The following is a 15,630-nucleotide window of genomic DNA, read 5'->3' as shown; positions in this document are numbered from 1 at the left end:
CTCCACATAAGTGGGGCTTCTGTATCCTTGGTTCCTCAGTAGTCCCCGTTCCACATTAGCAGGTCCAACCAAGCGCAGTATTTATTACTGAAAAAAATCCATGTCTATGGAAACAACCTAAATGTCCATTGCCAGACGACTGGATTAGGAAGATGTGGTATATATACACAATGGAATACTACTCAGCCATAAAAAAGAATGACATAATACCATTTATAGCAACATGGATGGAACTAGAGACTCTCATACCGAGTGAAATAAGTCAGAAAGACAAAGACAAAATGATATCACTTATAACTGGAATCTAATATACAGCACAAATGAACATTTCCACAGAAAAGAAAATCATGGGCTTGGAGAATAGACTTCTGGCCGCCTGGGGGGGAGAGGGAGGGAGTGGGGGGGGATCGGGAACTTGGGGTTATCGGATACAACTTAGAATAGATTTACAAGGAGATCCTGCTGAGTAGCATTGAGAACTATGTCTAGATACCCATATTGTAACAGAACAAAGGGTGGGAAAAAAAATGTATACATGTAAGTGTATCTTGGCTCCCATGCTGTACAGCAGAAAAATTAATTAAAAAAAAAAACCCATGTCTGAGTGGACCTTCACAGTTCAAACCTGTGCTGTTCAAGGGTCAGTTATATTTCAGTTATACCACAGTCATACCACAGTCATAAATTAAAATGCCTATACAAAGACTGTTAGGTTCGTAAAACTACATTCATCCTTGGTCAAAACAGGTCACTTTTGCTTGTGTAAGTCCTATAAACACATATTACATATACCACCTTCCAAAAAATCTGAGAAGCTGTAGTTACTCTACAGAAAATATTAACATCCACACCAGGCTGCTTACCCCTCCTCATGCTTATTTCTTGGCATTTAAAAAACTGACTATGCCAGCTACTTATCTTTCCTAGTATAGTCATGGGCAAATGACCAAGCCCAGCCAACAGGAGTCCCATTGGGAGAAATGTGCTGCGGTCAGAGGGCTCTCTGGAAAAGGCTTCCCTCCTTGATATACACCGAAAATGGAGAAGATACTTTTCACTCTCCACCCACTTTATATTTTGCTCTTGGATGTGCATGTGTAAAAACACAATTTGGGAGCTGTGGCAATCATCTTGTGACCAAGAGGGGACAAGGCTTAGAATAAAGTCCATATTTGGCAAAGGGAGAAGATAAAAAAATTAAAGACCCAAGTCTTGATGACATCAGTGGGCAGCTTAAGAAACCTGAATGCCCTCCCTCTAAATTGTATGTTATTATCCTGTCCAACAAGTGTCCTTTCTCTTTTGGTCATAGTAAGTTTGATACTCTTACCTGCATCTAAAATTATCCCAAATGACACAACAGGTTATTAATCATGCCTACAAAGGAAATTATTTAGGACAATTATTACTGTCTTTTCAAACTCAGAAGAAAGAAGCTGGGTTGTCATTTTCCCAGAAAAGATACACAAGATAATGGGTCAAAAGTTAACACATGCTGAGTAGTTCCTACTGCGAGGAACTACACTTGGTGGGGTTCCATAAGTTAATCCTCTCAACAAACCTAGGGAACATTACCCTTAGCCCATCAAGGAGAAAACTGGGGGTTATCAATCAGGCAACTTGCTGAGGTCCCAGTTCTGGGAGGGGCCGAGAAAAAGCCTCCACGACCCCCATCAGTTGACTTCAGAGCCTAAGACTCAAATATTTAAGGACCGCTGAAGATAAACGCACATGAGCCATTTTTTTCATTGAAGATAAGATCCATACCCTTTGTTGAGCATGAAAAGAACAGCAAGGAGGGAAGAACTTGAGAACCATCATCAGAATAATGAAGGACCACTATTGTTTTCCAATGGCAAAAAGACTGCTTCATTTCCTGAGAAACCAAAGCCCAGAGAGGAAACTAATTACCAAAAGACGTAGTACAGTTGTGTTAGAGTCAGTAATAAAACTCAAATAACTCAGATCTTCTGATTCCCAGAGTAGTTTTCATGTCACCAAATACTGCCTCCCTTCAAACTAGTATAAGGTTTCTCCGACACACGCTGGGATGGGAGGTGTGAAATGTACAAAGAAATAAAGCTATGAAGACTCACTCAGGAAGATTCAGAGAGAAGCACTACCATATTCAGTCTCTGTTAGTTGATAAGCTCTGATATGAACAGATGGTAAAAATGTGGCGCTGGATACACAGTAACAAGGCAAAATAACTTAATGAAAAGTTATTTGTCAGAGTATCCTTCCTTATTAAATATTTGAAAAATCAGATTGCCTCAGAAAGTGCCTACCTATTACGGGTAGTTAAGAACACAATGACTACTGCTTACTCAGTTTTCTAAAACATGTTTTTAGAAAACAATCTTAATAAAAACAAAGCCCACATATTTTGAATTGGAGAACTCGGTATTATATTTTCTTTTGAGCAAAGAAACGTAATTCAGAATTATTGTTAATTCCCCCTAACAATTCATGTTTATGTAGGGATAGACTAGATTGCTAAATATTAACCATGAATCACTTAATAATGCTCTAAATGTACTGAAAAGAAAAGGAGATGGGAGTGGAGAATGTGCCCAGCTACACATTTCGATACAAAGCACCAGAAGCCAAAAAAGTAAGAGGAGACAAGAAGATGGTCTCACACCAAGACTCAGGATTTGGAGTTCCAAGATCCACGTACTCTCTTCCCTGGGAGGAACAATTTTAGGAATTATGGTAAATAAGGTAATAAATAAGGTAATAAACCTATAACAACCATTTCCATTAAACTCTCATGTCTCTAAAATCATACTTGGATAAAAGTAAACACAGAACTAGCTTACTCTGCAATATCAAGATATCCACAGGAAGCAGCTGCATGTAGTGGTATCCAGCCTTCATTATCAGGTTGATTAATATTTGCTCCATTTTCTACTAGAAACTTCACCATATCAACATTGTCATCAATGCAAGCCTAAAAACAAAACAGAAAGCAGGGTGAGTGGGAATCTGAATCAATGCTCCCAGTAACACATCGCAAGAATAAATTTCCTTACTTTGCAGCTTTTATCACAGGTATGTTCTACACAGCAGTCTGCTGCTACCAAGCAGTCCAACGGCACTATCGACACTTTAAGAGTTGTCGTTTATTTTATACACACACACACACACACACACACACACACCCCCTAATACTGCATGTGACTAGACTTTTTATGGCAACCTCATGAGGAAAACAAGTACACATCAACATGAAAACAATCAAAACATTATAATTAAGTATCAACAATCTCCCCTCTAGCAGTGGTTCCCAAAATGTGGTCTGTTCAGTAAGCAGAGATTCAGGGAGTTGACAAGGTCAAAACTATTTCCAAAATTGTTTTCGAATGCTAAAATGGTCTTTTTTTTTTTTTTTTTTGCTCTATTGACAAGTGCACATGAGGGTGCAAAAGCACTAGGGTAAATCTGCTTGCGCCTTTGCACAAATCAAGGCAGTGGCAAAAACAAACACACACTCCACTGGCATTGTATTTGCCACTACGCACTCACAGTTTTTATTTTTACCTATGAATGTCCACGACATTGCAGTAAACACTATACATTTTACTCAGTTTGACTCCTGAATGTGCATGTTTAAGACATTCTGCGGAACAAGAAGGAAAGCACACATAAAGCATTTCTTCCAAGGGCAAAGACTGCCCCGAAGAGCAGCACTTGCGGCGTTAATGTGTCAGCTGAACGAGCCACTTGCTTCCAGGGAAGAGCACTTTTACTTAAGTGACCAACTATAGCTACTTAGTCTGCCTTAAGCTTGACTCTCCCTCAGAAAGAAAGACACAATCAGCCCAGACGACCTTGCTCTGGATCACAAAAGTGCAGAAAGGGGGTGTTCAGAGCACTCTAAGACTGAGCTGGGATCAGTCGTTGGGGAGACTGACTGGACCAGTTCTGGGGAAGGGCAGAATCTTGCCAGGAAGTCTTAAGGTTTTGTTTATCCTTACTGCGGGGAATTCTGTTAACTTCGTCTATCTGGCCTTTTGCTAGAAATATCAGATAGGAAAATAAAGACCATTTGAATTAAATAATAAAATTTGGGTAGCAGAAATTTTCTTGAAAATGAAAAAAATTAGGTGTCAAAACAACTAATAGTATTTGTTGCCAACAATAAATTCAACATTTCAAGATTAAATGAATTATTTTCATTAATATTATTTTGTAACATGGGTAAAGTATTACCTTATTTAAAAATGAATAAATATGTAAAGCCCTGTTTTACCCTCTAGCATTATAAATATTAATATATATAACCCACAGAAACAAAGCTCTTTGAGGTCCTTCATAATTTTTAAAAGTATACAGGGGTTCCTGAGATGAAAAACTTTGAGAACCACTGCATACAGAAAGGATTTTTTTTTCAGTGCTTACTTTGTACCTGGTAGCATGATGGCTTCCTAATCGTTTTTACTGACTTGTATACATTATCCTCACAAAATCCCTCACGAGAAGGGGACTTTTGCTGTATCCCCAGCACCTTATACAGTTCTTTGCATGTGGTAGGGGCTTGATAATGAATAAACGAATAAGAAAGCTAAGATTCAAAGAAATTAAGTGGCTTGAATAAGCCACAAAGATGGGAAATGACAGAGCTGAGATTCTATCACAGATGTTCAGATTCCAAAAAACAAGCTTTTTCCACACTTTACACCATATCCACAGATATTCCTTTTTCATTAACTATTTCTCACCTATCTGCTGTCTCTGAAACAGGGTATCGAACATTCTAGGCACTTAATAAGTGTCTGTTGTATAAACGGTACAACCATTTTCCTTTACCTAATATAGAAACAAAAGAAAATGCTTTCAGTAGCATTTTCCTAGGAGATAAAAATGACGAAACTTGGTGTCAAGAAAAGCACTTAAGAACAAAGTACTTTGAATCTAAAATGGAAAAACAGTGACAAGGAATCAGTCTTTTTTTTTTTTTTTTCCTGTCTTTTTGCCATTTCTTGGGCCGTTCCCGCGGCATGTGGAGATTCCCAGGCTAGGGGTCTAATCGGAGCTGTAGCCACTGACCTGTGTCACAGCCACCGCCACGCCAGATCCGAGCCACATCCGCGACTACACCACAGCTCACGGCAATGCTGGATCCTCAATCCACTGAGCGAGGCCAGAGATCGAACCCACAACCTCACGGTTCCTAGTCGGATTTGTTTCCCCTGCGCCACGACGGGAACTCCCAGAATCATAGTTTTTGGCAATAGGGTCTAGTTTTGGTTCTGCCACAAATTTTGTAGCTGTGAACAAGTACTTTATCTTCTGGGCTTTGGTGTCTTTTTCTTTCAAGCTGGTGGGTTATACACCCCTCCAATTCCCTAACACGGTTACACGATTCTTCCCTTTGGAACACGCTCTGAACGACCTGATGGCAAGAAGCCCGGGTGCCCAGAACACGCCTTCGCACAGCAGATGGTAAATGCACAGAAACGTTCCGTATACACCGCTGAGGAAAAGAACCGCAGGTTTCAAGGAGCAGTGTGTTAAAGGGTGGGAGAGCCCTGAGAACCAGAGCCATCTAATAAAAAGAGAAGAAACAGGGAGTTCCCGTCGTGGCGCAGTGGTTAACGAATCCGACTAGGAACCATGAGGTTGCGGGTTCGGTCCCTGCCCTTGCTCAGTGGGTTAACGATCCGGCGTTGCCGTGAGCTGTGGTGTAGGTTGCAGACGCGGCTCGGATCCCGCGTTGCTGTGGCTCTGGCGTAGGCCGGTGGCTACAGTTCCGATTAGACCCCTAGCCTGGGAACCTCCATGTGCCACGGAAGCGGCCCAAAGAAATAGCAAAAAGACAGGAAAAAAAAAAAAGAAAAAGAGAAGAAACATCGAAAATCCTATCATATTAGGAAATGGTTTATAAAATATTACTTGAGATAGCTAATGACTCCCAGTGGCTTGGAATAAAAGTACTCCTATTTATAAATTTAATTATTAATTTTCCTTGAAAAAAGGTATCAGTTAAATTCTCTTCTCCTTCTCTCTCAAACTCTTTTAATTCCTCTAGGCTTCAAAATAGTATTCTGATTCTAATCATTGATACACAAATATAAAACTCTCCCTGATCAATGCTTTTCATGTAAATACGATCACTGTTTTTAAAAACTGGAAGAGGGAGTTCCCGTCACGGATGGGTGGTAATGAACCCAACTAGTATCAAGGAGGATATGGGTTCGATCCCTGGTCTCATTCAGTGGGTTACACACTGTGGCACTGCTGTAAGCTGTGTTGTAAGTGGCAGGCGTGGTTCAGATCTGGTGTTGCTGTGGCTGTGTAGGCCAGCAGATTCAGCTCCGATTTGACCCGTAGCCTGGGAACTTCCACATGCCTCAGATGCGGTCCTGAAGAGACTAAAGAGATAAATAAATAAATAAAATTAAAATATCAAGCAAGAGATGATAATAAGGAGATATGGGGGAAGGTCCGTTGTGGCACAGTAGAAACCAACCCAACTAGTAACCATGAGGTTTCGAGTTCGATCCCTGGCTTGCTCAGTGGGTTTAACTATCTGGCATTGCCACGAGCTGTATAGAGCATAGATAGGTCCCAGATGTGGTTGGGATCCTGCGTTGCTGTGGCGTAGACCAGCAGCGGTAGCTCAGACTCTACCCCTAGCCTGGGAACCTCCATATGCCACAGACGTAGCCCTAAAAAGCAAAAAAAAAAAAAAAGAGAGAGAGAGAGGGAGAGAGAGAAAGAAAGATATGGGAAATGCTCACAATAATTATTTTTTAAATACATATTTCTTAAAAAGGATGCAAAACTATCTGCCCATTATGACTCCAATTTTTAGCAAAAAATGTACACAAAAAGACTAGAAGAATATATAATAAAAGTTAATAGTCATTAACATTGGTTGTGGGACAATGAGTAATTTTTATACTTAAAATTTTCCTTATTCTCAAAACATTTACAATGAATAGGCAGTGTTTCCATAAAATCCAACACTTGATTCTTAAATGAAAAATATTAAGTCCATTATATTATAATGTGGAGAAACAACCAAATTGCTGGGAAAACTGTACAATTCATATAACCCTTCAGAAAACCATTGAGTGAATCAACTAAAGTTACAAAACGGGATGTTTGTGTGGGTGGGGAGGTTCTAGTTATGTAACAGAATCCTAAGTATCCATGAAAAAAGACCATCGAACAAAAAGAACACTACTGCTACCATTACCACGGATGACCCCTGCGGACAGCGAGTGAAAAAAAAGGCAGGCACAAAAGATACACAAACTGCAAATTTCCAGGCAAAATCAATCTCTGGTTATAAAGCTCAGAATCATAGTTAAATATGTGGGGGAATGACTGGAGGTGCTTGTGGGAGCTTTCTAGAAAACTGGCAATGTTCTCTAGCCCTCTGATTTTCACACAGGCACTACACATAGTAAAAATTCATTGAGTTATAAGCTGTGTATTTACTGTATGTAAATTACACCTCAATTTAAAAAGTTAAAAAAAAAAGGCTACTGTATAGTTTACTATGTATTACCTTTAGTAAGAAACACTATCTTTCTCTAAATTGTACGTTCTAAAATACGTCTTCCTTTAACTTCTATCCCCTGCCTCCTGAAGCTCCAGATATTAAATGAAGTCTCTCTTTTAATTGATAACCTTTAAATATTATGTGACTTCCCCTCCAAATTTTCACATATTCTTTTACAAGCTAAGTATCTCTAATTCCTTTAGCTACTCTTCATATTATTTATGCTAAAAATACATGCTAAGGCCCTAGGAATACAGGGAAAGGAAAGACCACATTAACGCAGGCGGCTAGTCCGTAAAAACAATGGATACGCCAGGGCATAACAACAGTGGGCGGAAAGTACTAAAATACCTTTGGGAACATAAAGAGATATTGTGATTAAGACAGTCCACACAGGTCTCCTTAAGGAGCATATTTTTGAGCAAGGTTTTGAAGATTACACAGGAGTTGTTCAACTGGCAATTCAACTGGAAGGAACTTCAGTGAACAACAAACGCATGATTTTAAATGTATGGAATAACCAAGTTACCAACGGTACACAGTATCTGCCAAGTTATAAACAGAATAAGGCAAAGTGGTAAAAGGTCCCAACAGACTGCAAGTCAAAGATCTGAACATAATGCAGAAATGACAGGATTTGATATTATAGCTGGTTTTCAACCTACTTTCTAGCCTCCTCATCAAGGAAAGCTGCCACACTCCTATCAATGACAGTGACCCAACTCAGCAGTGGGGCAAGGACGAGAAAACACTGCAGAATTTTGGAAAGGTGATGTCTGCAAAGGCTATTAGGAATTTACAAGCAGAGGGGTGACAAGAGCAGATCAGTGCTTCAGAAAGATTACTGGAAGGAGTATGAAGACAGAAGAGCCTGAACTGAGCAACAGAAGTTATTAGAATGGCTATATACTAAGAGAAATTTAGAAGAAAATCACAAGGCTTAATTAAAGATTGCATATAAAGGGTGAGAGACAGGAAGAGGTCATTTATGAAAATAAACGCCACAGGTCTGAAGAGCAGTTTGGAGAAAGAAAGATGATTTCAGTTTTGGATATGCTTAATCTATTCTAAGTGTCCATAAACCTATCTAACCAAGCATATCCTGTGGTCAAGGGGATACGCAGATGTAGAGCTTTGAAAACAAATGTAGGATGAAAATACCAATTTGGGAATTATCTGAATTAAGGTAACAATTAAAATAACATGTCCTGAAACCACTTGGGGAGAGAATGTAGATAAGCGATTTTTATGAAAATAGTAAGGGAAAGGTTAAGATTAAATTATCATCAGTATATTATGCTTGAAAGACAAAGACATCTGTGGTATTTCATTCAGTCAAAGAGAGAGTTCTCAAAAAGCTCACCATGCAGTACGGAAGACAATTACACAAGTAGAGAATTATATAAAAAGGAATATGATAAAGTTATACAGCTGTAGAGTGCTTATTATGGAAGCTAAGAAAAGGAGACGAGAGAAAGAATGGGGGTAGTCAGGGAACATTTCCTGGAGGAGGGTCTATATCTGAGCTTGAACAAGTGACAAAACCCTTCCTGGTTTATGAAGATGCAAAGGCACATATGAGGAGGATAAAGGTAGGTAGTATCAAGAAATGGGCCTTATTTGCCAAGTCATGAGTTACTACTTGACTGCAGATAAAATTTTCAGGACAAATTTTTAAAGTTTCTCCATTTTAAGAAGGTGACTGCAGTAGTTGCCACTATGGTGCAAGGGGTTAAAGATACGGCGTTGTCTCCACGGTGGCACAGGTTTGATCCCCAGCCTGAAGACGTGGGTTAAGGATGTGGCATTGCCGCAAATATGGCACATGTAGCATATGGAAGTTTCTGGCCCGAGAACTTCCACATGCCCATGCGTGTGCCATGCCCAGCCCCTTCCCCCCCCAAAAAAGAAAGAAAAACAAAGTGGCTGCTCTGGCTCTTTGGAAAAATTAACACATAGGAATAGCTATTTCTCAATAAATGAAACACTGCTAGTTTTGATTTTAAATATTTGTTTTTAAGTCAGTACAGTGTAAGAAACACCAACAGAAATATCTAAAGAAGTTAATGTTAAATCTGCTTGTGCCTTTATTTTCTTTATAAATGTACTATGTTTTTGAAAGGTTTAAATATAAATCCATGTTAAAAACACTGTCATAAAACATATATTATCACATGAATCTCAAGTTTGTGGTGTAAATTGTTCAAGGGTTTTCCTGAACATTGACAAACCATACAAAGAAACGGGAGGCACACTCACGAAACTATTGTTGCTAAGAGAAGCAAAAGCTAACACATGCAGCACATTAACTGATACATGACCTGCTGGCTTTAAATATTTGACTAAATATGGTCAGTTTTTATTAAAGCATGTATGGAAAGAAACAGAACAACCAAATATACCTCTAAAATCTTACCTAATAGATAGTTTTTAAGTTTTTCTTGAATACATACCCCAAGACATTACCAATAATAAGTGACTGTGTGAAGACGCTTTTGTTATTCAATTCCAGGTACAGGTAGCTTTGTTAACCTAAGCTATAAACTAATTCAATAAACTATGTTTAAGTACACAAAACATCCACTTTTAGTGAAAAGGGGGCCTAGGTATTGTTTTTTGGCAAGATAGTACAAGAACAAGCTTTGTTCTTCACATCTTTTTAGGAAAAAGTTGAAAAGCCTAACAGCAAAAAATTGAATTATAAGGGGTTTGCACACAGTTGGTCTGAAAAAGACCTTCAGCCATGCCTTAAGGACAGAGTTTGGGTGAGGCATGTGGACTTTGAAAAAAATCAGTAAATTTCATTCCTAGAAGAGACAAAAACGAATGTGTTCAGCAACTACGTAATTCAACTGAGTAAAATCACAATTACAAAATTAGTAGCATTTGAAATGAACCTGTCAAATAGCAGGTGCTATTGTGTTTATATCAATACATCATCTGCATGCTAAATCGTCCTTATTTAAATTTTTCTCCTGTTTGTATTCTCATCCAAAACTTGCTTTTTCATCACTTTGTAAATACAAAACATTAAGTTAAATGGTGGAGAGCTGTCAAATATTCTTTTTATTGTACTTTTGTTAAAAGTCCCATCAAATAATGATTTATAAGAGGATAATTAAATTTTAAATGATACACTAAGAAAATTCTAGGGATTTCAAACCTGCCAACAAACCTTTACATACAGAAGTTTAAATAAGCTCATTCATATAAATTACATAAGTCAGGAGAGTAAAGCAAATAAAGATTTAGCTGTATAAACGTTACAGCAACTTAGGTGAAAATGTAATTATAGTCAATTAGTTGAAATGCTTACAATTTGAGCCTAATCATTAATAACACGGTTATTTACTAATGAGTAAAAAACAAATTAATTTGCATACAGAAGTTCTCTAAAACATTTTCCACTTTCTTGAAACAACTCTTTATGACTGTTAATACGGAAAACAGTTCTACTTAACTGGTAGGAACAGAAATTTGTAAATAAACCAGAAAACCGTCCATGCCCAAAGCATTCAAGATGACACAGATGTCAGTGAGTTTGCATAAAGAGGAAATAAATTGGGATGTCCAAATAAGTTTTTATTCTATTTTAAATAAAACTGAATTTTGACACATCAAAGAAGGAATTATAGGTGTAGTTTACACAAGAAACACAATGAAGAACTCCAAGCAGAACTTCCCTACTAAATAATAAAAAATGAACACCCTGGTCCTGCATTGTGACTGGCAAATAAATGAGAGTGTATAATCTTAGGAGGTCATGCTTAATTATGAAAATTAGTAACAAGTTCACCAGCGCATTTTAGTTCAATGACTTTTTTTTTTTTTTGCCTACTCTCTTACCATATAAGCAGGTAGGATCTCTAGACAAAAATAAAAACCTGGCCTCACAGTAAGTCACATATTCACATGATTAAATAATCGGAATGATTTCAAAACATATATACAATACCTAAACTACAGGAAATTCTTCTTTAGGATTAAGAAAAATTGAAATTTACATATATATAGTATCCTAATGAGAACACAGGAGACACAATTCCTGAAAAGGAGAAGACCCAATTTATATTTGTGGACTGAATGAACTGGACAAGGTAAAGTATTTTTTAGGACCCCTCCCCCAAAGAGAACATCTTTAGGGGAAAAGTACAGCCACCCATTGGTAGCCGTGATTGGCAGCTGTGGGGGACTGATTCCAGACCCCACTGTGGATACCGAAATCTGCGGATGCTCTCAAGTCCATGTGTAAGATGGGGCAGTATGTGATTATAACCTATGCACATCCTCCCGTACACTTTAAATCACCTCTAGAGTGTTTACAAGACATTAACACAATGTGAACGCTAAGTAAATAGTTGCAAACATTCAGCAATTTCAACTTTTGCTCTTTGGAACTTTCTGGAATTTTTTTTGTGGAATATTTTCAGTCCTTAGTTGGTTGAATCCTGGAATATAGAGGGGGGCTAACTATAACCTATGCACTGTTCAAATGTACTTCACCCAACAGGTACTGAGTATTCAAATGAGGAGGCTAAAAACTAGATACCATAATTATTGAAAAATTAAAACACACCTATATCTACTCATTACACAGCTATTATTTCCTTTATTGATAAAGGTCTATAAAAGTAGTAAGTTAAACCTAGATCTTTAGAGGCCAAAGACTTTTATTTGGGGACTTAAGGAAGAGTATTACTTCTAGAGTTCAGAATCCTTACAGATACATAAAAAGGTTAGACTTCGGGATCATTCTCTGACAAATAACTTCCACTGACTGCCTGCTAAGTGTAAAGCACTGAGCCATGCATTTTGGTGGATACGAGAACCAGCACCATACAGTATATTCTTTTTGTTTCCTTTATGCACAGTGCCAGTCATACAGCAAGTACATTATGAATACATGTACAATGCACCAAAATAAAATGTTAACTTCTCCTTAATGAGTAGGTGTTTATATGACCTAGTGTGTGTATGTGTGCATAAACCCATACTGCTGTGTGTAACATGCTGTCTATTATTGTTTCATGCATTCCAGTCTTTTCTCACAACTGAATTATAGTCCCTTAAGAAACTACCTTATATATCCTACAACACCTAACAGTGCTACCGAAGAAATTTTTCTTTATGGACTGAAACAAATGATCATCCAGTACTGTCCCCAGAGTGATTATAATCTACTTAAGAAAGTAAAATAAGCAGATAAAGAAAAATACTAAGAAATTTAAAAACACTAATACAGGAAAAGTTAGTATGTGAGTGGAGATGAGTTCAAGAAACCCTTCTATAGAAAGTCAATCTTTTGTTTTCGTACTGTCTGAGCTCTGGAGATAGAAAGACAGCTAGAGATAGCTGTTGTCCTTGCTGAATTCTTTTATGAGATATGATCACACACTGACCTAGAGGGGTTTAATTAATGGATATATACTAATAAGAAAATCATTTAGTTCCAGGGGCAGTAATAAGAGCTTTTACATATGATTTTATTTTATTCAATTAAAACAATAACACAACACAACAAAAACAACAACACAATAGGTTACAGAGGAGTATGTAACATGATTCAATTCTCATCACTGGTATTCCTTCTCAAGAGTCTGGAAGAATATAAGCATACCTCGTTTTACTGAGCTTTAGTGTGCTGTGCTTCACAGATACTGAATTTTTTTACCTTGCTGATACTGTAATTCTCTTTTTACAGACTGAAAGTCTGTCGCAACCCTTTGTCAAGCAAGTAGATCAGCGCCATTTTTCCAACAGCGTTTCCTCCCTCTGTGCCACATTTTGGTAATTCTCCCACCATTTCCATTTCCATTATTACCATATTTGTTGTGGTGTTTTGGAATCAGTGATATTTGAGTTAATACTGCAAAAGATTACGACTTGCTGAAGGCTCAGATGATGGTTAGCATTTTTTAGCAATCAAGTGCTTTTTAATTATGTACAATTTTTTTTTGTCTTTTTTTTTTTGTCTTTTTGCCATTTCTTGGGCCGCTCCCACGGCATGTGGAGGTTCCCAGGCTAGGGGTCTAATCGGAGCTGTAGCTGCCAGCCTACGCCAGAGCCACAGCAACGCGGGATCCGAGCCGCGTCTGCAACCTACACCACAGCTCACGGCAATGCAAGATCGTTAACCCACTGAGCAAGGGCAGGGATCGAACCCGCAACCTCATGGTTCCTAGTCGGATTCCTTAACCACTGCGCCATGACGGGAACTCCTTTTTTTGTCTTTTTGCCATTTCTGGGCCGCTCCCACGGCACATGGAAGTTCCCAGGCTAGGGGTTGAATCGGAGCTGAAGCTGCTGGCCTACACCAGGGCCACAGCAACGCTGAATCCGAGCCGCGTCTGCAACCTACACCCCAGCTCACGACAACGCCGGATCGTTAACCCACTGAGCAAGGGCAGGGATCGAACCCGCAACCTCATGGTTCCTAGTCGGATTCGTTAACAACTGCGCCATGACGGGAACTCCCAGTATGTACAATTTTTAAAGACAATGCTACTTCACACTTAATAGACTACAGTATAGTGTAAATATAACTTTTCTATGCACTAGGAACCCAAAATGTTCATGTGACTTGGTGTATTCCAATACTAACTTCACTGTGATGGCCTGGAACCAAACCTGCAATATGTCCGAGGCATGACTGTATGTGGCCAAAACGTAAAAGGAAGTCATTGAGGTATTTTCCAAAAACTTTATAGTAAGGACGTAAAATTCTTGCAGTTTTCCAAAACAAATGAAAAAATCCAATAGTTGTTAGCTATCTAAGTGTCCCTCAATGCATTTTTTCAGTGTTAATAAAAAGCACACACTCTTCATTGACTCAGCAAATACTTAGTACGTGCCCAGTACCGCCAGACTTCATGCCAGCTGCTAGGAAAACAGTGGGAAAAGATACAGACCAGGTTTCTATACTCATAAAGGTTACAGAGTCCAATAGGAAAGACAGATAACTAAACAATAATAACAAGAGGTATGATAAAGGTCATGGACCTAACTAAAATAATCTAGATTTGGGAAAACAGGAGGAATCAGAATCGCTGGGAGTAGTGCTCAGGACTCTTCCATTTTAAAGAAGTTCCCCATCTAAACGAGGCTGAGATCAACTGATTTCCCAGCTAACTGAAGCTAGAAAAATAAACAAGGCACAAATAACATATAAAATGTAATCAAAAAAGCCTATATCACACCTGAGGAGTTATGAGTATTTAACAAAGGGGAGACAAAATAATGGGGAAGAAAAGAATCAAAGGAAATCAAACATACACATCAGTACCTAAGTACAGAAAAATCCAGGCCGTGAAAGCAGTGTGGAAGAAAATGCAACCTGACAAACAAAAGGAACAGTCCCGAACTTTGGTGCTATCTAACCACACACTGAAAATAAAACATGCTATCTGAGTTCCCATCATGGCTCAGCAGAACTAAATCTGACTAGTATCCACGAGGACACAGGTTTCAGCCCTGGCCTTGCTCTGTGGGTTCAGAATCTGGCACTGCCATGAGCTGTGGCATAGGCCAGCAGTTACAGCTCTAATTTGACCCCTAGCCTGGGAACCTCCATACGCTGAGGGTGTGGCCCCTAAAAAAGAGCAAAAAAAAAAAAGGTATCAAAAGGTAAGATGATAAACCCTTTTAAAGAATAAACTGGAGTTCCCATCGTGGCACAGTGGAAACGAATCTGACTAGGAACCATGAGGTTGTGCGTTTGATCCCTGGCCCCACTCAGTGGGGTTAAGGATCTGGCATTGCCGTGAGCTGTGGTGTAGGTCGCAGATGCGGCTTGGATCTGGCGTTGCTGTGGCTCTGGCGTAGGCTGGCAGCTACAGCTCCGATTAGACCCCTAGCCTGGGAACCTCCATATGCCCTGGGTGTGGCCCTAAAAAGACAAAAAGACAAAAACAAAACAAAACAGAAAAAAAAAAGCCCCAAAAAACAATAAACCTAGCCAATTAAAATAAATTTAGAAATCAATAGAGTCATCAAAACTCACAAGTGAATCAAAAATAACATAAATATTATAAATTCCGACAAGGTAAAAATACCAATACAGCTAACAAAATGAAATTGGAGATAGAAGAGCAAAATGTTTAAGTGCTAATTTCCTA

The 15,630-nt window shown here is 38.7% G+C and overlaps 1 protein-coding gene across 6 annotated transcripts in view; it reads right to left on the bottom strand.

The window, feature by feature from the left end:
- Window positions 1-15,630, bottom strand: part of PPP1R12A (protein phosphatase 1 regulatory subunit 12A) — a 150,358-nt gene that overhangs the window by 93,033 nt on the left and 41,695 nt on the right. For all 6 annotated transcript variants that reach the window (XM_047788363.1, XM_047788366.1, XM_047788365.1 and 3 more), the window contains exon 2: window positions 2,823-2,953. In XM_047788363.1, the coding sequence (XP_047644319.1) occupies window positions 2,823-2,953 (131 nt within the window). The remainder of the gene's footprint in view (window positions 1-2,822; window positions 2,954-15,630) is intronic.

This window comes from Phacochoerus africanus, chromosome 7 (assembly GCF_016906955.1).
Source record: "Phacochoerus africanus isolate WHEZ1 chromosome 7, ROS_Pafr_v1, whole genome shotgun sequence".
In the NCBI taxonomy this organism is placed as follows: Eukaryota; Metazoa; Chordata; class Mammalia; order Artiodactyla; family Suidae; genus Phacochoerus; species Phacochoerus africanus.
The sequence above is the reverse complement of the archived record's forward strand: the minus strand, read 5'-3'. Positions and strand labels throughout refer to the sequence as shown.